At 49.4% G+C, this 23,366-nt stretch overlaps 1 protein-coding gene across 3 annotated transcripts in view; it reads left to right on the top strand.

Moving 5' to 3' along the window:
* ATP9A (ATPase phospholipid transporting 9A (putative)) overlaps positions 1–22,115 on the top strand; it is a 49,902-nt gene extending 27,787 nt beyond the window's left edge. For all 3 annotated transcript variants that reach the window (XM_040079916.1, XM_040079915.1, XM_040079914.1), the window contains 14 exons: positions 2,115–2,276; positions 5,605–5,697; positions 7,547–7,630; positions 8,591–8,761; positions 10,511–10,609; positions 10,871–10,960; positions 11,046–11,190; positions 11,959–12,023; positions 12,768–12,923; positions 13,283–13,347; positions 14,092–14,200; positions 15,479–15,536; positions 17,798–18,001; positions 19,081–22,115. In XM_040079916.1, the coding sequence (XP_039935850.1) occupies positions 2,115–2,276; positions 5,605–5,697; positions 7,547–7,630; positions 8,591–8,761; positions 10,511–10,609; positions 10,871–10,960; positions 11,046–11,190; positions 11,959–12,023; positions 12,768–12,923; positions 13,283–13,347; positions 14,092–14,200; positions 15,479–15,536; positions 17,798–18,001; positions 19,081–19,217 (1,638 nt within the window). In that variant the 3' untranslated portion in view covers positions 19,218–22,115. The remainder of the gene's footprint in view (positions 1–2,114; positions 2,277–5,604; positions 5,698–7,546; positions 7,631–8,590; positions 8,762–10,510; positions 10,610–10,870; positions 10,961–11,045; positions 11,191–11,958; positions 12,024–12,767; positions 12,924–13,282; positions 13,348–14,091; positions 14,201–15,478; positions 15,537–17,797; positions 18,002–19,080) is intronic.
* Positions 22,116–23,366: the final 1,251 nt, after the last annotated feature.

Raw genomic sequence — 23,366 nt, 5'->3', positions numbered from 1 at the left:
CTTTGATTTGTCGTAATCTCTGTGAGTAAGCCTGCACAAACTTGTTAATATTAAGCCAAATATTGATTCAAATTGACTTAAAGGTCTTTCAAGGCAAAGCCAACTCAATTACTTTTTTTTTTTTTTTTTAAAATCTGACAATTTAAGGCTGCTTTGCGAAAAGAAAAGTTTGGTTTAGGCTCTCTTTCAAGCTTTTGGATGAAAAGGAGCTGAGTTCACAAAAGCTTCTTCAGTTAGTCCCAATCTTATCAATTCATTAACAAAATCTCAACTCAGTGCAAGTATTTACAGGTTCTAATTTTATTTGTACCTCTTGTATGTGATTTTCCAAAATCAATTTCACTTTTAACGGAGGCATTTGTGGTCGCTTGAGGCAGCGGAGGCAGAACCTGAACGGCAGAAGGGATAATTAACCTTCAAGTCGACAGCAACCATGTGCCCAGCACTCCTGTGCCTTTGAAAATGTCACTGTGAAACACTTGCAGCATTTCATGTCTGTTTAGGGAAAGGATCCCTTGATCCTTTCTGGGGGCCAGTGATAGATGGGCTCGTGTCAGCTGCTGCTCCATCTGTTACGGCCCAGACAGCTTCTGGAGTTAAATCTCAGCCAGCTCAGGCTGAGATGGATGTGTCAGCTGAGCTGGGCACTCTGGGGCGTTCTCAGGGAAGCAAAATAAACGCTTTGGTCTTCTGGCGTGGTTCTGGGTGAAACGGAGCGAAAGCTTGTAGAGAGCTGAGTTTTGTAGGTCCTGAAGCAGTAGAGGCTGAAATCAAAATGATGCCAACCTCAGTTCAGTTAAACCTTGAACAAGCTGGGGGTTTTTGGGGGGGGGAATTTTTTTGTTTTTTAATGTTTAAGGAGAAAGGTTCTCTGCTGAGAAGTGTCTGAGCCAGCCTTCAGCTGTCTGGCTGATCTCTGCAAAATTGTTGAAATTTGTTGATGGGCTGTTACTCCTGAACACACAGAGAATAACACCGAGCTCGTTTTGTTTGGGTTGTCGTAATATGAATTTTTAATGTGCTGCATTAGTGTTTCTGGCTTTGAAATTGTAAATCCAGGGTGAATGCATCGTTTTGAATTCTTAATTTCATAGACAGCAAGCTGGGAAATCGCTGTTTCCAAAAGTGAGTGTAGAGGGGTTTCCCTGATGTGCCCGAGGAGCTTTGGGCACCCAAGGGCTGGGTGGAGGATTCCAGTGCCTGCTCCTTCCCGAGGGATGTCCTTTGGAGTGAAGTAATGGAATCATTGAGGTTGGAAAAGCTCTCCCAGCCCATCAAATCCAAGCTGTGCCCAGTGCCCACCCTGTCCAAGCCCAGAGCACTGAGTGCCAGCTCCAGGAATTCCTTGGACACTCCAGGGATGGGGATCCACACCTCCCTGGGTAGTTCCAATCCCTGAGCGCCCTTTCCATGGGGAAATTCCTGGTGTCCAGTGGGACATGGCAGTCGGGGCAGGGAGGTGACACACGGACAGTGCCACAGCTGGGTCAGACGCGAGCTGGGCCGCCCAAACCCTGCAGGTACTGGCAGGAAGGGGCTGAATTGGGAAAGAGCTGCCAGGAAGAGCCATGGAGGGGCAGCTGTGTGTATCAGTGGATGTTTGCCAGCAGCATTAACGACTGATGAATTAATGACTGCTGAATTCTCTGCAGCCACCTGCTGTCCCTCCCCTCGGGAGGAGTGGCAGGAGCCCTCACTGTTACCCTGGTTTTTCTGAGTTTTTCTGAGCCTTTTGATTTTCTTAAATGGAGTCAGATCATTTTAGTTATTGTACAATATCAAGAGCAGTTTTCTACCTTTTTCTCACAGATGTAACAGAAACAAATCCTTTGTTTTTCATTCTCTGTCCTTTGTTTGCACATTTCTAACCTGAAAACAATTGTAACTGACAATTGGTCTGGCCACTGAGGCTGAGGGGTGGAAACCCCAAAAAACCAATCTTCTGCTAGACCCACAAATGTATAAAAAGTAAAAAAATAAACAATGTGGCTCTCTTCTCTCAGCTCTTTCAGCTGGGAGCTGGATCAGAGGAACCTCTGCGAAAATCTCTTGTCTGCGTGTGACTGCTTTGTGTGTCTCAGTGACACCTCACCACCGTGTCCTTCTCCTCGCAGGTGGCCCTGGTGCAGTGGACAGAGAGCGTGGGTTTGACTCTGGTGGGCAGAGACCAGTCCTCGGTGCAGCTGAGGAGCCCGGGGGGGCACATCCTCAACTTCACCATCCTGCAGATCTTCCCCTTCACCTACGAGAGCAAGCGCATGGGCATCATCGTGCGGGTGAGGCGGGGCTGGGCGGGGCACGGCCGCACCTGGGCACCCAGGGGGGCACCCAGGGGGGCACCCAGGGGGGCACCCAGCGCTCACCTGGGCTGGCCCCTGCCCAGGGGGGTCACCCAGAGCACGGCAGGGCAGTCCCTCCCCTGGGACCCAGGTGAAACCTTGGAGGATTTGGAGTGTGCTCTCTCGCAGGAGCTGAGAGGGGCAGGTGGCACAGAGTAATCCCGGTGTTAAATCTGGGGGTTCAGAGAGCCACGGAAGGCACTGCCTGTTCCCACAGGTGCCTTGTGCTGCAGGGGACGCCTGCAACAAGTGCGGTGTGGATCCAGCTCAGTACAGCAAATTAATTCTTCAAATTAATGACTTCTGTCGTGAAAATCACGCGGAGACACTGGGCAACCTTTTCACGACCCAGAATAAAAATATTATCAATAGAAGAGGGGGCACTGAAGAACCTCCCTCCTCATTGCTTTTATTGCAAGTGCAAGCTTTTAATTAAATACTCTTTTATCAAAGGTGTAAGAGGTGGACAGGCCATCAAAGCCAGGGGGAGCTTCATTAAATTCTGTTTTTATGCTCAACAGAACTGACATTTTCCCTGAAATTTTGTTATTTTGAATGTAACAGTGCTCCTTTTTCTTTTCCCTTCTTTGAGTTGAAGTTTATTCCTTTTAAATTACTTATTATTTATCTTCTCCTCCACTAGGAGTAAATAGTTTGTATTTCTCTGTTTGTATTTTAGGCAAAACCAGCAAAACTCCCACTTGTGGTCAGTGGGAGCAACATCAGGCTTAGATCCCAACTGTAAATACCTTTAAAGGAGCGCTGGTCCCTCTCTGTTAATTGTCTTTATTTTGTAGCCATTCAGCTGCTCTGAGCCACTAAAATCAGCTCCGGGTGTGCTCTGTGCAGAATTAGGGTTGAGTATTGAGGCTGGGTATCACTTGGCCACATTTCTGGATACTCCAAAATAATATCTTCAAGCAGGGTTTTACCTTCCATTTAAAAAAAAAAAAAAAAAAAAAGTGTTTATAAGTAGGTAGTTATTAAGTAAAATTTGCTTTAATTAAACATAAATGTGTGTGTGTAGGCACTGCATTTGGTTTGATCCACGGCTTGGAGGGTGTTCACCTTTTCAGAGCATCTCCTGAAGTGTGCTGCTTGTTTAAAACACAGAAATAGGGGGGAGGGAGGGCAGCAGGAAACATCCAGAAGGAAACTCACCCAGGGAGGGAGCTGCAGCTGCACTCAGCACTGCAGTGAGCAGAACCCAAAGGGAACCATTTCTGCTCACCTGCACAGGTGTCACCTGTCCTTAAAACTGATTTTTTGGGCTGTGAGAATTGAGCCAGGCTTCCTGCACAGCCTGGGGCCAGAGTCTGAGCAGAGGCTCCCGTGTCCAGCCCAGCAGTGCTGTCCCTGCAGGCACCACCTCCCTGCACGTCCTGCCTGCTCTGCCCCAGCAAAAGATCTCCTTCAAACACGACTTCCAGTAAAGAAAGCAGCGGTTAATGGTGACAGCGAGTCGCAGATGCTGCCTGGTTTGGGATATTTTTGCAATATCTGAGTGTTTCCTTGCGCTCAACTGTCGTTTCTGTACCTGATTATTTCAGTTCTAAGAAATCCTGTCCTACCCAAGCAGCCTCCTCACCGTGGTGTGCACTGACTTATCTTCCTCTTTGAAGGAGGCCCGTTTGTTTGACCACAATATTTTCCATTCTTGGTTTTCTTTGCGTTTTCTTTCCCCTTAGCCATGTGGAATGATCTTTGTTGCAGAGCAGAGATAGTGCAATTGTCATATCTGGAATTGAAAGGAGCCTTTGAACCGTGGCCAGAGGCAGACCGTGGTGGAAAAAGATGCTTCCTCAAAACAATGTAACTGGCAAATCTGTGTGCAGATTTATAGAGTGATCTTGCCATGATCTGAGAACGCACTAACCTCCCCCTGAACTCGGGCAGAGGAAATGACTAATGCAAGGAGATAGCTGATACAGTATTTATATTGGACAAAAAATCTAAACTATCTTAAGCCAGCTCTGCAGCACGGGAAGTGCAGTCTTTATTTGGTTTCCTACAGAGATGTTGTTAGACGCTCTTTGATCAAATAATTTCGTAGATAAACCTTTACCTTTGGCTACTGCCAGAAGTGGGGTGTTTTATTTAAGCGGGTTCTGGTTGTTTTGGAAGAGTGACACCCGTTTTCCTCTGGGGATGTGGGATGTGTATCTCTGTGTGGGGGCTGCATGTTCCAGGACATTGAAAACCACACTTGGGCTTCATTAAGAGCATCTTCCTGGTGAATATCTCTGCGAGCTTGGCACAAATATTCAGCAAAGGAGCCTCATTATTCTTGGCTACTTCTTAATTTCCTCAGCAAAGACACTTCTTTTCTCTGCAGTTTTAGTGTCCACATCAGGTGCTACATTTTGCCAATTTTTTTTTTTTTTTTTTTTTGTGCTATGGGTTTAAACTCTGTTTTCCCAGTGCCACAGGACCTGGGGCTTTTATTCATGTATGAGAACCTCCACCACTAATTTCTGTGCTGGTGGAACAGACTGACCCAAACATTAGACAAGAGAATGAAGTGTCCACTTTGCTTTTCTTTCATTTTTCTTATTCCTAGAGTACTTCTGCACTTCATTCACAGCTGTTTATTTCAGACCTTCCTGAGTTTTTTGGTTTTGCATTTTAAGTTTGTTTTCCTCCTATCCCTGGTGGCTGTCTCGGTTTACAGAGCAGTTTGTTCCTTACTCATTGTTTCGTCTCCTTTGAGGACACTGCCAGGGTTTCCGTTAGCTTGTAATACTCAGAGCTGTGGCCTCCTTACCTATCTGCCTTTTTAATTTGTGGCAATGTAAATACGCTTTGCTTGCCGTCTGTAAACTCCTGGTGTCAGATAAGGCAGGCAGCAATCCAAGCTTTCTGTGGCAAGTGTGAGCTTTAATTCTGCTGATTCCCTGTGGTGTAACAGAGCAGGTAAATCAGAGTGGGTTTTCCTCAGCTTTCTGCATCTGTTTTGCTGTTTCAGGTAAGCAGGGAGTCGAGTTTCAAGGTGAGGGCTCAGGTTGTTCTGGAGGCACAGGCAGTCAGGGCTGGGAGGGCTCTGTCTGCGTGGAGATGCTGATTAAAAAGCTGATCCTCCCTGCCTAAAGCATTAATTCCTGCTGCGAGGAACTGAGTTGCAGTAGAGCAGGCATCTCCTTCTGGCCCCAGAGCAGAAGCTGAGCTGGTGCCCCTGGCCCGGAGCAGATCCTGTGCCTGCCGCGCTGAGGGTTCAGCACTCGCTGTTCACCCTGTCCCAGCTCACACTGCTGTGCTGTCTCTGCAGGATGAATCCACAGGAGAGATCACCTTCTACATGAAGGGGGCAGACGTGGTGATGGCTGGCATCGTGCAGTACAACGACTGGCTGGAGGAGGAGGTACGGGAGGGCAACCCTGCAGCCCCTGCAGCCCTGCAGCCTCTCCCTGCAGCCTCTCCCTGCAGCCTCTCCCTGCAGCCTCTCCCTGCAGCCCCTGCAGCCCCTGCAGCCTCTTCCTGCAGCCCCTGCAGCCCCTGCAGCCTCTCCCTGCAGCCTCTCCCTGCAGCCCCTGCAGCCCCTGCAGCCTCTCCCTGCAGCCTCTCCCTGCAGCCCCTGCAGCCTCTCCCTGCAGCCTCTTCCTGCAGCCCCTGCAGCCCTGCAGCCCCTGCAGCCTCTTCCTGCAGCCCCTGCAGCCCTGCAGCCCCTGCAGCCTCTCCCTGCAGCCTCTCCCTGCAGCCCCTGCAGCCCCACTGCCCCACTGTCCTGCTATGTCGCTCTTTAATCTTCTTTTTCTGCCACAATCAGGATTAAATGTGCCAGACAGTGTTTCTTGTTCAGACTCAGATGTTTATTAATTCCCATCTCTGTTACAGTCTCACAAACAGTGAGTTATACAGCACTTCTCGCTAACTAACTAAAAATGGAGCCCCGTCTCTCTCTCTACCAGGCCTTTTAAGCACAAACTGTCCAATTAAGAAATGGCACCTAAATTATTTTTACTTTTAACCCAATAACCAACCACCTCTGGCCCACAAGGGGATTTTTCTGCCCAATTACAAAATCCCACCCAGACCCATGGAGAAGGTGAAGAAGAAGGTGAAATAGAAGGACTCAGCCTCTGCCCTAAATCCTCCATCCTGCTTTATGTCTATTCCTGCATTCTAAACCCTTAAACTCTGAGTTCTGCACCCTGTGCTGTCACACACTTCTATCCAAACCCCACACCCACAATCCCAGTGCTGTCACTCAATTTTGGGAGCTGTTCCACGGGCTCAGGTCAGTGCAGCGTTTGCCTGGGGTCAGTGCCTGGCAGCACAGGAACTCTGGAATTCTCAGTGCCCAGGGCTCCAGCACTGCTCCAGGACAGTGCCTGGCCAGGCTGGGCACTGCAGCAGTGGGCACCCACTGCAAGCCACGGGGTCGCTGATCCTGGCAATTCACTGGATTAGTGCTCAGCCAAGTAAATCCACAGGAACAAGGGCATCAGTGGCGAGCCCAGCGTCTTTAATGTAGAATGAATCCTGTAAAGAAGATGGGTTTTGCTCAAAACCGATTGGCACTCGCCAGGTTTGTCCTGGGCTTGGTTCTGTGTTTGGATCTGTTGGAGCCTGAAGGGTCTGATTTCAAAACTACGTTTGGCAGCTTTGTCCTGGGGTGTGTTTGTCAGGTTAGCAGTGACGGTGGCACTGAGTTCATGGAATCCCAGAATGGTTTGGGTTGGGAGGGACGTTGGTTCTCATCCCATCCCACCCCTGCCGTGGTCAGGGACACCTGCCCCTATCCCAGGGTGTGCTCCAAGCCCTGTCCAGCCCGGCCCTGGACACTGCCAGGGATGGGGAATCCTCAGCAGTAGCTTCAGTTGCTGATTCCCTGGTGTTCAGAGAAATAATAATAACTTGGTTTTGTTTTAAAGATTTGGTCACCCAATATGTGAAATCTACAAATCACAGGCTTGTGCCCTTTTAGAGACAGCAAATTTAATCAGTGGGGTTGTTTTTGCCACCCTGCTGTAGCAGAGAGGACATTTTTCTTCCTGATCACTGGGCTGGGTCACAAACCATTGCAGATCCCTTCTTTCCTCTCGAGTTTATCATGCACTTTATCAGATGTTACAGACTCGCTGGGGTTGCTCAAATGGGATGGGTATTTTCTTAACCTGCTATCTTACACTGCCATCTCCACGCTGCTGTGCATAAATCATTTCAGTGGGGCTGCAGCTCATGGTTTACGATGTGATCCTTCTTTGCAGTGTGGTAACATGGCTCGGGAAGGCCTCAGGGTTCTTGTCGTGGCCAAGAAGTCTCTGACAGAAGAGCAGTATCAAGACTTTGAAGTAAGTTTTTATTTGGTTATTTCCCCTTTGTTTCAAACAAGCACTCACTGAAGCGGTTCTCACAAAACTCTTGGGATAGTTCTGCCCCTCACCTCCCAACTCTGCTAGAGTTGTTGTTCTAAAATGTCTCGATATTCTTTTCATCAAGGTTGCTTTTCACTTGATAGGTATGAAGTGTTTATCCCAGCCAAGCCCCTCCCAAGCAGCTCCTGAGTCCTGACTAACCAGGATAAAACCAGGCAGCTCGCTGGCAGCACGGGCCCCACGTGTGTGGTTTGGTGTCTGCCCGGGGCAGGGCCTGGCTTACCCGGGCAGGCAGAACGGGACCTGCTCAGTGAATGCCGGGCTCTGCTGGTGGAGCTGCTCAGGGCTCTCTGGTGCCCTTGTTTCAGGGGTGTTGCCTTTGTGTGCCCTGTGCTGCCCACCAGCAGCAGCAGCAGCTCCCTGGGGCATTTTCTCTTTCTCCAGGCAGCAGTTGACAGAACAAGAGGACACTGTCTCAGACTGTGTCAAGGGAAATATAGGTTGGACATTAGGAAAATGTTTTTCACAGAAAGAGTGATAAAGTGCTGGGATATTCTGCCCAGGGAGGTGGTGGAGGCACCGTCCCTGGACGTGTTTAAAAAAAGACTGGATGTGGCACTCGATGCCATGATCTAGTTGGGGTGTTAGGGCATGGGTTGGACTCAATGATCTCGAAGGTCTCTTCCAACCTACACATTTTGTGATTCTGTGATTCCACCTCACTCTGTGCCAGGCACCTCGAGTTGTCCTGCCCTGCCGGCTTCCATCTCTGAACTGTGGCATCAGAGCTGGGTTGGAAGGCGCCTCGAGGAGGCTGCAGTTCCAAGCTGTGCACGGGGACACCTTTCCCTAGAGCAGGTGGAAGGCCACCAGGGAGGTTGACTGCTTCCCCCCGTGCCCCCAGAGCCGGGCTGTGACCGTGCTGTGTGTCCCCAGGCTCGCTACGTCCAGGCCAAGCTGAGCGTGCACGACCGCTCCCTCAAAGTGGCCACGGTCATCGAGAGCCTGGAGATGGAGATGGAGCTGCTGTGCCTCACTGGGGTGGAGGACCAGCTGCAGGCAGACGTCAGGCCCACGCTGGAGACGCTGAGGAACGCTGGCATTAAGGTCTGCCTCACCCAGGGCGCTGGGTGCACAGCGCTGGGACCCTCTGAGCGCGCGGCGCTGTCCCACGGGCAGTAAATGAAAAGCTGAGGGGCTCTCGGAGCGTTTTAAACGTCACCTTGGGAACAGAACGTGCTGCAAGTCGGAAATGTTAACACCTGAGCGCGTCACCTCTTGTGCTTTTCATCCCCTCACGTGCTCTGCAGAGGAAGGGATCGCGTGGGCACGAGGAGGGTCCAGGAGACCTTGGGGCAGTTCTTCTTTCAGGGAGTTGCGTGGAGCAGGGCAGGTGTGGCTGTGTTTGGTTTGTGCTGCAGGAGGCCCCGTGCTGGGCTGGGAGCTGAGGATGTCCGCGTTTTCAGTAGCCACTAGAGGGGAGTCTGAGCCAAGGGAATCAGGGACTGGATTATTTTTTTTTCCCAGCTTTCTGGGCTCCAGCATCTCTGCCTCCACACCTACAGCCCGAGCTGTGCTCAGCAGTGAGGGAGCTGCTGTGGTGTGTGTGTAGGTTTTCTCTCTGAAAGCTTTTGTCAGCCCTGCAGAAGGGGGAAAAAAAATGGATTAAACATTCAGATTTGGGTAAGAAAAGTAGGTGAAAGGTCCTGGTTGTGGTTTCTCTGCTTTAACATGCAAAGTGAGCAAAAATCTGAAGCCGCGCTGTGAATTCAAAGCAGGGCTCTGTCTCTGGGGCTGGGGTAGGAAGAGGAATTCAGTGCTTGGGATGAGCTTCCAAAAGTGCTTTTTCTTTGGGGCCACCCCTGTAAACAACAGAGAGACCAGGGGAATCAGAGTTCCTCAGGGATGTTGTAGTCCTGGCCCAGCACTCCAAAGGGTTTCCCTTCTTCCCTTTCCCCTCACCTTGGCTGGAGCTGGTGTGGAGTGTGGGATGTGCTGGGCACTCCTGGCACTGCAGCATTCCTCAGGGCATTGCATGTGAGGAGTAAATCCAGAGAGAAGGGGCTCTGGCAGCTCATGGCAGGGACCATCTTGTTAAGATCAAATCTCTTTCCAACCTCAGATTATTAAACAAATAAATGAGTCTTTGTGTGGGTTTGTTTTTGTTGATGTTTTGTGATTTTCTGAAGGTTTTTGTATTTCTCGTTAAATATTCTCGGGTGGTGTCTTGAAAGAGTGAAAACACCAGTGGAAAAAACCAACCTCACTGTGATATATTTACACTGGAGAAAGAATTCCCAGCCATTGCTGCTGACATTGCTTTCTAACTCCCTCCCCTCACCAGCACAAAATAAAAGGAGCAGTGTAGATTTTGAAAAAAAAAAAAATCTTAAAAAAAACCCAAAAGCCCTCAGCCAAGCGAGTGTGTTCCAGACGTACACATCAGCACTGAGCTAACCCCAGTTGCATCATCCACATTTCAGGCTGGGCCAGGAGGGATCTTTGTGCAGCAGGGCCCGCTTGAGAAACGGCCGGGGAGGGACACATTAACACACAAATACTCATTTTTTTAGCTCGCATTTTGTGGGTTTATCAGCAGAATCTTGAAATACTGCAGGTGGGAAGAATGTTACACAGGGTTTGTTAACTTCCTTTGTGTCTCAGCCTCTTTGAGAGCTTCGCTTTCTTTCACGGGTGAGGATTTTCTTGCGTGTTTTAAAATAGTTTTTGAAGAATAATTTGTTCGTGTATTTTCACAGTCCTTTTATAAGGCTGAGGAAGGCAGGTGGTACTTGCAGAGGTCCTGCAGACGTGGTTGTTAGGCTTTATTTAACACACGGAATGTTTGGGTTTTAGGTGTGGATGCTGACGGGGGATAAGCTGGAGACAGCCACGTGTACAGCCAAGAACGCTCACCTGGTGACACGGACACAGGACATCCATGTATTCAGACTAGTGAGTGACACCCACAGAGCCTCTCTCTGCGCCCTGGGACAGGAGGGGTGTGAGATCACAGCTGGGTGATAAATAAAAATACCAGCACTGCACTTCTATTCTTTCGACCCAGCTTTCTACCCCCAGTTTTTCTCTCTGTGCCTGCATGCCCTCACTCGGTGTGCTGCCTGTCCTGGCAGTGTTTCTTCTGTTCCCTCTGGCATTCTGCGCTGTTTTCTCACCCCAGTGAAGCACACCTTGCTCAGTTCCGCCCTCCCCCAGGTGACAAACCGAGGAGAAGCCCACCTGGAGCTGAACGCCTTCCGCCGCAAGCACGACTGCGCCCTGGTCATCTCGGGGGACTCGCTGGAGGTAGGGCCGGCCCCAGAGCCCGGGCTGCGGAAACCCCGGTGCCACAGAGCAGGTGTGACCCGGCTGTGTGCTGTGTGTGACCCAGGTGTGCCTCAAGTACTACGAGTACGAGTTCATGGAGCTGGCGTGCCAGTGCCCAGCCGTGGTGTGCTGCCGCTGTGCGCCCACGCAGAAAGCGCAGATCGTGCGGCTGCTGCAGGAGAGGACGGGCAAACTCACCTGTGCCGTGGGTGAGTGAGCAGCCAGGGAGCTCTGGGAATGGCACCTGCAGCTCCTCTTTGAGGGGACAGTCAGTGAACAGTCAGCTCTGCCCAGGGGATGGCACCTGCAGCTCCTCTTTGAGGGAACAGTCAGTGAACAGTCAGCTCTGACCTTGGGGATGGCACCTGCAGCTCCTCTCTGAGTGGACAGTCAGCTCTGACCTTGGGGATGGCACCTGCAGCTCCTCTTTGAGGGAACAGTCAGTGAACAGTCAGCTCTGACCTTGGGGATGGCACCTGCAGCTCCTCTCTGAGTGGACAGTCAGCTCTGACCTTGGGGATGGCACCTGCAGCTCCTCCTTGAGCAGTCTCACCTCACCTCATACCACCTGGAAGCAGTGATTTAGGGAGCGGTGCTTTTGTGGGATGACAGAGAAGGTGATTGAAGTTTTGCACGTGGAAGTTCAGTGCCAAGCTCCTCATCACCCTTTCAGGTGGCATCTGTGCAAAACAGAGCTTGGAGGTGATCAGGTGCAGTGCCGCTGTGATTGTGGGCTTTGTTTCAGCGCTGCAGATGTAATGGTGCCACCTACAAGTGGGATACATCCATCACTGGCCTGGGGCTCTATTAAAACAAGCCTTAGGAACTCAAAATCATGATTTCTGTTTAAAACCTTGCTTTTGTTGATTGGGTTAAGTGTTTCTCATAGTGTTCCAGTGTGGTGCAGATGGCTTTGGTGAGGTTGCAGGTTGCCCCTGTTGCTTAACTCCCAGTTTTGTTTGTGCTCTGCCCTGCAGGTGATGGAGGGAATGATGTTAGCATGATTCAGGAGGCTGACTGTGGTGTTGGAGTTGAAGGAAAGGTGAGATTACCTCATGGTTAATGAGCAGTTCTGTGGCCAGTTTTCAAGCCACTCTTAAATGAATCCTCAGATATTTGTGCAAGAGAGGGAACAAGCTCCCACAAGAATCATCATCAGACCAGTAGCCCTGTCATGAGAAATCATTTGGCTATAAAGGAGACTGCTGTTAAGGGGAGTTCAAATTCATGATTTGGTTCTTGGCAGAATCCCCAAATTCGTACCCTCATGGTTGGTTTTGGGGTTTTTTAATGCTCCAAGTGCTGGAGTTATAATTACACTGATAAGATATTCCCTATGTGCACAATTAAAATGTGTTCATATTAGTTTGCAAAACAAGCTCTGGGTTAGAACTCTGATTCCTGCACCTGGAGCTGTGTGGAGCTGCAGGGCTGCAGCAGCAGGCTCAGCTTGCAGTGAGCCAAAATTGTGTGAACTTTTGAGACAGAATTTGTGTTCAGCACTGCCTCGATAGGAGTGTCACGTTAACTTGTGTGCTGTGAATCAGAACCCAGAGGCTGCTTAGAATTGGAGGCCAAGGTTCAAACGGGAATTCTCCTCATATTTTTGCTCTTTGCTTAAAACCCACAGTGGAAGGAGAAGCACTGAGGCAATGCTCTCCCTCTCCTAACATACTGCAGATATCCCTGGAAATTCTGTCAGTGGCAGCTCCATAACAACAACACGATGCTCTTTGTTTCCAGTGCTGAAGTGATCTCACTGTGTTGTCCTGGCTCTTGTTCCCAGGAGGGGAAGCAGGCATCGCTGGCAGCCGATTTCTCCATCACTCAGTTCAAGCACCTGGGTCGTCTGCTCATGGTCCATGGCAGGAACAGCTACAAGAGGTCTGCAGCCCTCAGCCAGTTTGTGATCCACAGGAGCCTCTGCATCAGCACCATGCAGGTGAACGGGCTGCCGGGACGGGGGTTCAAAAGAGAGGGGTGGAGAAGCCAGATCGTAAAGGAAAGGTGCCGTGTCTCATTTGGAAATGAACATTTCTGAATGTTCCTCTGAAAATTTTCACGGGTTAGGCCTTGAGGTTGTTAATTTGATAGGAAAACACATGAGAAAATCCCTGGTATTGGACAAGTACCAACAACTGCTCCAAAGGACTAGAAAGCGTGGATGTTCCCTTAGTCTGTCTTCATCTCAGGAACTGGCAGAGCCCACTGCAAGAGTGCTCCAGTTTGAACAGAGTGTATTTTTAAGCTGTTACTTCTGCTGCAGTATCTCAGTGCCTAAAAAGCTAATTTCTTTTCTAGGCTGTTTTCTCGTCAGTATTTTACTTTGCTTCGGTTCCTCTCTACCAAGGCTTCCTCATCATTGGGTAAGAGCTCGCTTTTTACTGGCAGTGAGGAAAACTCTGCACAATGGACACTTTGGGGCTGATTAAAATGCAAGCCATGCCCATCTCCACCCTGCTCAGAGCACTGCTTCAGGAGCTGGCTGTGAGCCTCGTCCCCTTCCTGTGCAGGCACACACAGAAACCTTTCCAGCAGGGTGGTGTGTCACCTTTGGGAAGCAGCCCATCCTGCAGGAATGTTGTTTGATCCCAGTAAAAAGCGGAGGGACAGATGTTCTGGGCTGGTGTCTGCACAGCAGTGAGAGGCAGTGCCTGGAGGAGGAACAACCCAGCCTCAGTTCCTGTCCAGAAACTGCCTGAAACAGGATATTGCAACTGTAGTACCAGCATGACTCTTTATACTTTGGAATACATAATTTAAAAAAACAGCAAATTCATCTCCATTGCCTTCTGATACAAACAGAATCAACCCTGAGCTGAGGGCAGATTTTGGGATGGGCACAGATCAGTGCTTGGCTCCATTAATAACCCACTGCAATATTTGAGCCAGTCACTTGTGTGTGAGTGTTCCTGATGAAAAGTCACTCAAAAAAACCAATCCTGGTGGTTTTTTCCTACCTGCAAAACTCTGGTGTGCTCCATTTGCCAGTTTTTATAGTGTGTACATTATTGGGCACTTAATGAATATTGCATTTCCTTTCTGGAGCCTGGCATTTGTTTGCTCATCTCCACCTGAGATAATTTTCTGGTCTCCTGCCTTCTTCCCAGGTACTCCACAATTTACACCATGTTTCCCGTGTTTTCTCTTGTCCTGGACAAGGATGTGAAATCTGAAGTTGCAATGCTGTACCCAGAGCTCTACAAAGATCTTCTCAAGGTGCGGGAGGCTCTTGTTTGTGTGTTTTGCTTTAAGGCAAGATCCGTATCTTGATTTGAAGCTCTAAATGTGCAAAGAAGATTGCCAGGAGATCCAGAACTTTATCAGGCATTTCCAGGCAAAATTCTGTTAATGTCAAATTTGAATCAACAGATAGAACCAGAATTCCTGGCAGTTGCTTATTGAATGCTGCATGAAATGCAATTTATTAAAAATGGCTGGGCAAGTAGAAGTTCATTCTGTGGGAAATTCTAGGGATTTAATATTACCAATTTGTTCCATAATAAAGGGAAAAGAGGAATTGTTGGGGATTTGGCACTGTCCTGAAGCCAGACAAGGGAAGAGGGGAAGGGATATGCTCGTTTGATGGAGGCAGGAGGTTATCCCAGAGTTTCTTCAACAGAGATTTGACTGGAGCGTGATCTGAAGGTTTCCTTGCTGTGCCATTTTTGTAGCTTTAGCATCTGAGTCAGGTCCTTTTCCTTAGACAAAGAAAACTTTATTTTATGTTTACCATAGAAATATCAGGAAGGTAAATTTTGTCTTACGCTCCTTTTTAATTTTTTTTTTTCTTCCTCCCTGGAAAATGTTTTGGATAACTGGGTTATGCAGTACTATTCCCTGGGAACATCTCTCCTAGCTGAAGGAAAGGGTGGACTGAGTCTTCCCCAGATCCTTTCCCTCAAGGATTCCTGTTAAACAGATACTCTGAGAAGCACAGCCTGTTTTTCCAGAGCCTCAATAAGTCTCCATCTGGTTTCACTTGGATGTTGTCTCTTATGTCATAAACCACTAATTCTTCAGCCATCCTTAGGCCTGGCCTAAACATAGGGGGGTTTGTGCTGGTATGGCTGTGTTGGCTGGGGATGGGTTTTTTAAATCTCTCTGCCTTCAATGTGAGGGTGATTTGTGTGTGTCTAGAAATGCAATATGAATGTATTCACATCCATGTGTGTACACACATCTTGTATTTCACAGTGCAGTGACCGAACTCCTGAGGCACCTTTGCACTGAATTAATTGTGTGTGCAGTCAGGGCCAGGCTGTGCTGGGGCAGCCCTGAGCTTCCACAGCCCCTTCGTGCACCCAGAAAAATGAGAATAAAGGGGCACCACTGCAGGGCTGCTTGGTTTGGTTTATTCAATTTTCTTCAAGATCGTCTTCCAATTATCTTATTAATTTATAAGTTGATCAATAAGTGAATTTCCGTAGAATAAAACCCCAATGGATGTTGTAATGCATCAACAAATGGAGCTTTGTCTTTTTTTTCCCCACCCAGGGACGACCGTTGTCGTACAAAACATTTTTAATCTGGGTCTTGATAAGCATTTATCAAGGTAAGAAATCAACTTCTGCTTGTGCCTTTAGATGTCGTAGTGTGTGTGACTACTTCCTGCAGGAAGTCAAGTAAGGCATGAAATTAATTTCCCAAAGTATCCTTGTGGTGGTGAATAGATTTTTTTTTTTCTTTTTTTTTTTTTTTTTGGTCTCGGTAGAATTACCAATGGAAAAAAAATTACAAGAACCCAAATATTGGCAGTAATTGGTCAGCCCTGTGATGTAGAACTCAAACCATTGTGCCTCTCCCCATCAGAAGCATCCACTGTAATTCTGTAGCTGCCCCATCTGTAAAGCTGAGCTCACAACTCGCCCCTTCTTTTGGGAGAAGTTCTCCAATCTGTGGATTTTGCAGGTTTTTGTTGGCACGAAAAACGCAGCATCTGTATTTTTTAAATGTAGCCTTCTGTATTTTATCCAGAAATGGAGGTGGCAATAGCTCTGATTGCTTCACAGGCATCTGTAATTCAGGGTCAGAGTCGAGCTCACGTTCTTGATTATATCTCATATGCTCTAATTAGGCTGCTAAAGCAATTAAGTAAATGCCTTAATTACAATGTAATTTCAACAGCGGATGTGGTAATTTGGGTATATATCTAAGAAGATATTTTCTCTCATTTTGTTTGTTGTCTTTTTTTTTTTTTTTTTTTTTTTTTTTTTAAATCAAGTACCCTCAAACTCAAATGTTCTCTATAGGTGTTAATCAGGGAATTATAGAAAACAGGTCAATAATGTGAAGCTGAAAGCTGAAGTGCCAAAATTCCTCATTTTCCAAAACTCTTTTATCAACAAGACTCAGAATAAGGGGTCAAAATAAGCCGGTAGTTCTGATGGATTTAATTGACGTTGGCATCCTCAGCAGGGAGTGAATCTAGGAGTGTGAAATCTCTGTTAGCTTTATTTCCTGAAATCTGTCACAGGGGTCCTGTCACTGTGAAACACAAAGAAATCACACGCAGACAAGAGATTTCTGCAGAGGTTCTTCTGATCCAGCTTCCAGCTGAAAGGGCGGAGAGAAGAGAGCCCTTTGTTTATTTTTTTTACTTTTTATCCATTTGTGGGTCTAGCAGAAGATTGGCTTTTTGGGGTTTCCACCCCTTAGCCTCAGTGGCCAGACCAATTGTCAGTTACAATTGTTTTCAGGTTAGAAATATGCAAACAAAGGACAGAGAATGAAAAACAAAGGATTTGTTTATATTACTTCTGTGGGAAAGGTAGAAAACTGCTCTAATATTGTACAGTAACTAAAAGATCTGACTCCATTTATGAAAATCAAAAGGCTAATAAAGAAACTCAGAAAAACCAGGGTAACAGGGTCCCACGACAGGGATCCCGGGCTCGGGATGCTGAGTAACACAATGGCAAAGCCAGGGCATGGAGAGGACACTCCCAGGTGGTGGAGGGCTGCAGCCAGAGGGTGAAAGATTCCTGCCTGAGCTCCGAGCACTCTGCTTACAGCCTTTGGTTAAAGTGACTTCACCAGCGCTGCGCTCCATAACCAGCAAACAGCGGCCAAACAACCGGGCCAGTTGCTAGCAGAGATGAGCCCGACCAAAACTTGAGCAGCCCCAAAGTCTGGAAAGTTCACAGCTGGGTTTGAACTCTGCGGCTGGAGCTGGGTTCCCTCGCAGGTTTTCCCTTCCGGAGGCGGCGCGAGTGATGGATGTCGGTGTGGATTACTCACGCTGCTCACATGAGTTATTTGTGCAGGTGGCCTGGAGCAGCCCTGGCCAGCCAGGAGAGAGAGGAGCACAAACAATGCCTCGTTAGCTGAGCTTTCATGGCGTTCTCCTGGGGGAGGTGTGAAGGGGAGAGCTCTGGGCCCAGGCAGCGCAGATTGAGGCTCACTTGTATCCACTGAGCTTTTCATCGCTTTGCTGCCTCTTGGCACCGAGGCAGTGGGGTAGGGTTTAGAATTATTTGATATCTTTTAGCTTCTGAGTAGTGACCAAGTGCTTTTGTGGGAGGATAGAGTTTCATGATGTTAGAGACCTCCAGCTGCCAAAACAGCATGTATTAATTTCCTATCTCCACGTGTCTATGAATATGATAGACTGTTAGAAAACTTTGGGTGCCTCTGCTGTAACTTTTCCCTGTCTTCTCATCAGTTCTGTCTCCTAAATAGTAACTGATTCGTTGTCGTTACGTTCATCGGGTTTCATGAAAAACAGCCTCAAGACAGGATTGTTTCAGCCTTTCCAAGACCTAACCGTGGGTTTGAGCGCTGGTGTTTGGCCGAAACAGTTCCGTTCCCTTGCAGGTAGCATCATCATGTACGGAGCGCTCCTCCTCTTCGAGTCCGAATTTGTGCACATTGTTGCCATTTCCTTCACGTCCCTGATTCTCACCGAGCTGCTGATGGTGGCGCTGACAATCCAGACGTGGCACTGGCTCATGATCGTGGCTGAGCTGCTCAGCCTCTCCTGCTACATCGCCTCCCTGGTCTTCTTGCACGAGTTCATTGGTGAGGTTTAATGCTCTCCCCCAGTCAGTTCACGGCCGGGATGGCAGCAGGACTGAACGGAGCCAAAGGCTGTTGGTGGAGCCGACGGCAGGCACAGGGACGGGGGTACCACAGGAGGCTCTGTGGGATTTCAAGGCACTTGGAAGATATTTTACGGTTTCTTCCCACAGCAAAAGGCTAGAGAAGGTAAAGGTGGCCAGCAGAGAGTGCTACCCAGTGAATCTCATCCATCTTTGAGCTCCAGCACGTGTCAGCTGTCCCACGTAGCACTGACCTTTATTTCCAGATGGGAATTTGAGACGGAAAGTTGAAGTCTCTGCTGTTGGATTGAAAGATTTGGTCTTTTAAACTGGGTGTAGGAGCTGCCTCCTAAAACTTACCTTACTTTATCTGTTCGTTGGGATCACTGGTTGGTGGTGGTGTTTTAGTTGCCTGAAGCAGAACTAATCCTCTTTCCTGGCTGGTGGAAAAAGGGTGAGGAGTTCCAGATTCCCCCAGTAACTGTCGAGCTGCAAATATCAGACCCATGGGCTCGTTCCAGTGTTCGTTCAGGAGCCACAAGATGTCACTGCTACTTCCATAAAGCTCTTTCCTAACTGAAGACAGCAGGGGTAACTTCTCCCCTGGCTGGATCTGCCTCTTGCGCGTGGTTGTACCGGCTCCGTTTTGGACGCTGTAACTCTTTTTGTAAAGACTCTGAGGAGTTTTGGGTCAGGAGCTGTGTTGGCTGGGCTCAGCCGAGCAGCAGGGGCGGCTCCCGGGGTGGGAGGATATCCCTGTTTCGGGTGGGCTTTGGGAGGGCAGTTACCTGTGACAGCCACATTCCTCACTGCTCAGCGCATCTCTGCATCTTCGGGGGAAGAGAAGGGCAGAGGAGTGAGGAGCCAGGCGTCATAGGAGCTTTGAACTCGGAGGAGGGGCAGCTTTAAGAATTGTAAAATCGCAGAACGGCCGGGGTTGGAAGGGAGCTTTAAGATGGTCTAGTTGCAGCCCCGTGCCGTGGTAGATTGAGCTGCTTTGCTGCACCCTTTCCCTTCCCTTCCCCGCGTTCCTGACTCTGTGCTCGTTTCTCCACACAGATGTTTACTTCATTGCCACCTTGTCGTTCCTGTGGAAGGTCACTGTCATCACCCTGGTGAGCTGCCTGCCCCTCTACGTCCTCAAGTACCTGAGACGGAGGTTTTCTCCCCCCAGCTACTCGAAGCTCACGTCCTAGGGCTGCTGCTGGCACACAGACAGACGTTGCCCAGGGCCCAGAGACAAACCCCAGCTGTCCCCACGCCCAACACCTGCCTCAGGACCCCGTGGTAATCTCTGTCACCTGCTGCTGTGGTGAGACCCTTCCAGACTGCCCTGGACGGGCCCCTGACGCCAAAAGGGAGTGTTTGGAGGGTGGAGGCTCTGAGTTCATCCAGTTCTCGGCACTTTTGTTCTACTTCACTGGGGTCAAATGCATGGAACTGCGATGGCAGTGGGTTTCTCTTGCATGGTTCCAAGTCTGTGGAAGCTGCTACCTGACCTTGGGATTTACATTTGATAATTTAAAGTGAATTTTTTAAGTGTCTGCGCTGTTCTTTGCATTGTATTACAGTTTTTTTTTTTTTTTTTTTTTAATGTTATTCATCTTTTTGATTCAAGTAGTTACATTCTTTTTACATCTTGGGACTCCCTTAATGTAGGTGATGCACTACACTGCTGACAGCTGATTCCTGATTTATGGCATGTTGTTTCCATAACGGGGCTCCAGCCTGTCGGATCTACACACGCTGGAGAATCTGAGCGTGTCTGAGACTTTCCTTCCCTTGGAATGTGGTCACCCCAGTGATTTTGGAGGTATCCAGCCATTGATAAAGACAGAGGAGCGGTAGCTCAAAACGAGGGAATTCAGTTTTGTTTAGCTTTTGTGCTTCCTGTTAAAAGGAGCCGGTGACATAATAGTTTTACTCTGTATTTATTTGTGCAGGAGAAAATTATCTAAACTAAAGCAAATCCTCTTTGGAACAGAACTTTGCAGTTGATCATCCTTGAAATGTGTCGACAACGTGAGAAGAGACTCGTACTGTTCTGCAGACAATGTGGCAGACGTGTCTTGAATCCTTGGAGACTGAAAGGAGAGGTCACAGAGCTGCTACTCCTCACAGCTCCATGAAATCTGTTTCCTGTTAGTGTGAAGCTGTGAGGGTGAGCTGCAAATAAGCAGAGGCACTCCTGGGTGGATGTTTTAATGACATGCTCCCTGCAGAGGGGTAGTTTCTGGAGCCTTGCACTTGCTTGGCTCTAGAAACCAGACCTGAATGGCAGGAGTGGGCTCCTACAAAGGCATTAGGCTTGTGTGCAGAGCACATTTATGTGGTTTTAATTTTCAAAAATGAAACTCGGTGAGTTCTGTCATTACTATAAATTTTGATCCATGTTATAATATCATGAGGAGAGCAACATGTGCTTGGGCTTCTCAGCAGAAGGACAGAGACTCCCAGGGACCTTTTAGAGCTGGGTTGATGCATCAAACACGGATGGGCTTTTAGTGGCAGCCATCCTTGTCTAAGGCTCTTCAGTCTGTGCTGAATTAGCTGCTTGCTGTCTTCTTCCCACATCAGAGAAACCACGGGCGGAGCTGGCACTGCCTGGCGCCGTTGGTCCTTGGCTGCACAGGAGGGAAAGAGCCCAGAGCCTGAGCTCCTGTCCCAAACCAGAGCCCAGAGCCTGAGCTCCTGTCCCAAACCAGAGCCTGAGCTCCTGTCCCAAAGCAGAACCCAGAGCCTGAGCTCCTGTCCCAAAGCAGAGCCTGAGCTCCTGTCCCAAACCAGAGCCTGAGCTCCTGTCCCAAAGCAGAACCCAGAGCCTGAGCTCCTGTCCCAAACCAGAGCCTGAGCTCCTGTCCCAAACCAGAGCCTGAGCTCCTGTCCCAAACCAGAACCCAGAACCTGAGCTCCTGTCCCAAATCAGAGCCTGAGCTCCTGTCCCAAACCAGAGCCCAGAGCCTGAGCTCCTGTCCCAAAGCAGAGCCTGAGCTCCTGTCCCAAATCAGAGCCTGAGCTCCTGTCCCAAACCAGAACCCAGAGCCTGAGCTCCTGTCCCAAACCAGAGCCTGAGCTCCTGTCCCAAAGCAGAACCCAGAACCTGAGCTCCTGTCCCAAATCAAAGCCTGAGCTCCCTCCTGGGAGCTGGGCTCACAGCTTCCTGTGAATTAATGCCGTTTTGCCAGAAATATCCTTAACACTGTCTTCATCATGACTGGATAGTGATGGCCATGCCGCTGCTCTGGAGTCCCCAGACAGCATTTCGCAGAATCGTGGAATGGTTTGGGTTGGGAGGGACCTTAAATCCCACCCAGTGCCACCCCTGCCATGAGGACACCTCCCACTGTCCCAGGGTGATCCGAGCCCCAGTGTCCAGCCTTGGGCACTGCCAGGGATCCGGGGGCAGCCACAGCTGCTGTGGGAATTCCTGTGTCAGGGCCTGCCCACCCTCCCAGGGAGGAATTTCTTCTCACTATCCCATCTAATTTGCTTTCATTAGTTTAACCAAGAATTCCTCCTGGCCCGAGGTGGTGACTGAGCAGCCCAGCCCTGTCCCTCTCTCCTGTGTGTTGGCAGTTCAGTGTCCTGCAACAGCAACGGTGCCAAGCTACTGTGTGTAAATATTTGAGACATATAAATGCTAGAATTCACTGTTTCCTCAAGTCAATACAGTTTACACTGAGTGGACCATATTTGCAAACCATTGGCGTACATCAAGAAAGGGAGTGAGCTGTGATCTCATTTGTATTTATTGAATCATAAGTTTAGTAGCATATTTAGTAGTTGATAGTGATCTGTAGCTGTGTTTTGGGGTGTGGATTATGTTCTTTGCAGCTCGTGGTTTTGCACAAGGTAGTAAATCCAGGAAGTCATTTCTGCCTGGATATACACTACATTTTTTCAAAGCAGAGACTAAAACTGCCATCTAACAAACAGCAGGAAAGAGAAATACTTCTGTTTTTTTAAGTTTAGCACTTTATGTTTGCAGCCCTGTTCTCTTAAGTTATTTAAAAATGTTTTTAAAAGTGAAATTTAATACACATGTTCCTATTTACTGTACATTAAAATAAATGGATTCTCTGCTGGAAATTTCATCTTTTCCTCTAGTGCGCTCATAATTTGTACTTTTGGGGGCGTGAGGCATTGTTCTCTTCTTCCGTGTAGTATCTTGTTTGTGGCCTCAGTGTTCTTCCTATTCCTTTGTCTGTGGGTTGTGTGCTGTGGCAGTTCATGTGTGACCTGTGTGCTTTGGGGCTGCTCCAGGTGATGCCCCTGGGTGCCAGTGTGAGTCTCAGCGTGGTACTGCTGCTCCTGGCTCCAGGTGATGCTCCTGGGTGGGTTTCACTGACACTCCAGCTGCCCCTGGCTCCAGGTGCTGCCCTCTGTGAGTCTCACCCTGCTCCTGGATGGGTTTCACTGTTCTCCTGCTGCCCCTGGCTCCAGGTGCTGCCCTCTGTGAGTCTCACCCTGCTCCTGGGTGGGTTTCACTGAGCTCCTGCTGCCCCTGGCTCCAGGTGCTGCCCTCTGTGAGTCTCACCCTGCTCCTGGGTGGGTTTCACTGTTCTCCTGCTGCCCCTGGCTCCAGGTGCTGCCCTCTGTGAGTCTCACCCTGCTCCTGGGTGGGTTTCACTGTTCTCCTGCTGCCCCTGGCTCCAGGTGCTGCCCTCTGTGAGTCTCACCCTGCTCCTGGGTGAGTCTCACCCTGCTCCTGGGTGGGTTTCACTGAGCTCCTGCTGCCCCTGGCTCCAGGTGCTGCCCTCTGTGAGTCTCACCCTGCTCCTGCTCCCTGTAGCTGCCACCACCCCGTGCTGAGCTGCTGCAGGGTGAGGTTTTGTGGCTCACCCTGTTCTCTTCCTGCACCTCTGCAGTGATTCCAGGTGTGTCACAGCGCTCTCTGTCCCCTCCACTCCGCGTTTCTCTCCTGCACCGAGCTTGTCCTGTTCATCTGTGCAAACATTTGTTTAGCTCAGCTGGTGGTGCAGTGGAAACTCGACATTCTGTGTCCAACAGCAGCGGCTTCAGTCAGTGCAGGGTGTGCTCAGAGCTGGCTGAGGGCTGCTCAGGACCATCCCTGCTGTCCCCCGGGGGTGGGCACAGTGCTGGGAGCTGCTCCAGAGCTGCCCTGAGCTGTCCCAGCCTCGGCCTCTGGAGGTGAGCTGGGTTTGGCAGGAGCCCCAGGCCAGAGGGGGAATCCCTCCCGCTGCTCTGGGGGGTTGTTGCAGGAAAGCTGCAGCTCTGCTGCATGGCAGCCCCTGGATTGCACTAGCAGGGGTGGGAGCCCCTGGGTGCAGCTCAGTGTCGCAGGCTGCTCCTGCGGGGTTGTGCTCATCCCGGTGCCCTCCTCA

This window comes from Hirundo rustica, chromosome 16 (assembly GCF_015227805.2).
Source record: "Hirundo rustica isolate bHirRus1 chromosome 16, bHirRus1.pri.v3, whole genome shotgun sequence".
Taxonomy (NCBI): domain Eukaryota; kingdom Metazoa; phylum Chordata; class Aves; order Passeriformes; family Hirundinidae; genus Hirundo; species Hirundo rustica.
The sequence above is the reverse complement of the archived record's forward strand: the minus strand, read 5'-3'. Positions and strand labels throughout refer to the sequence as shown.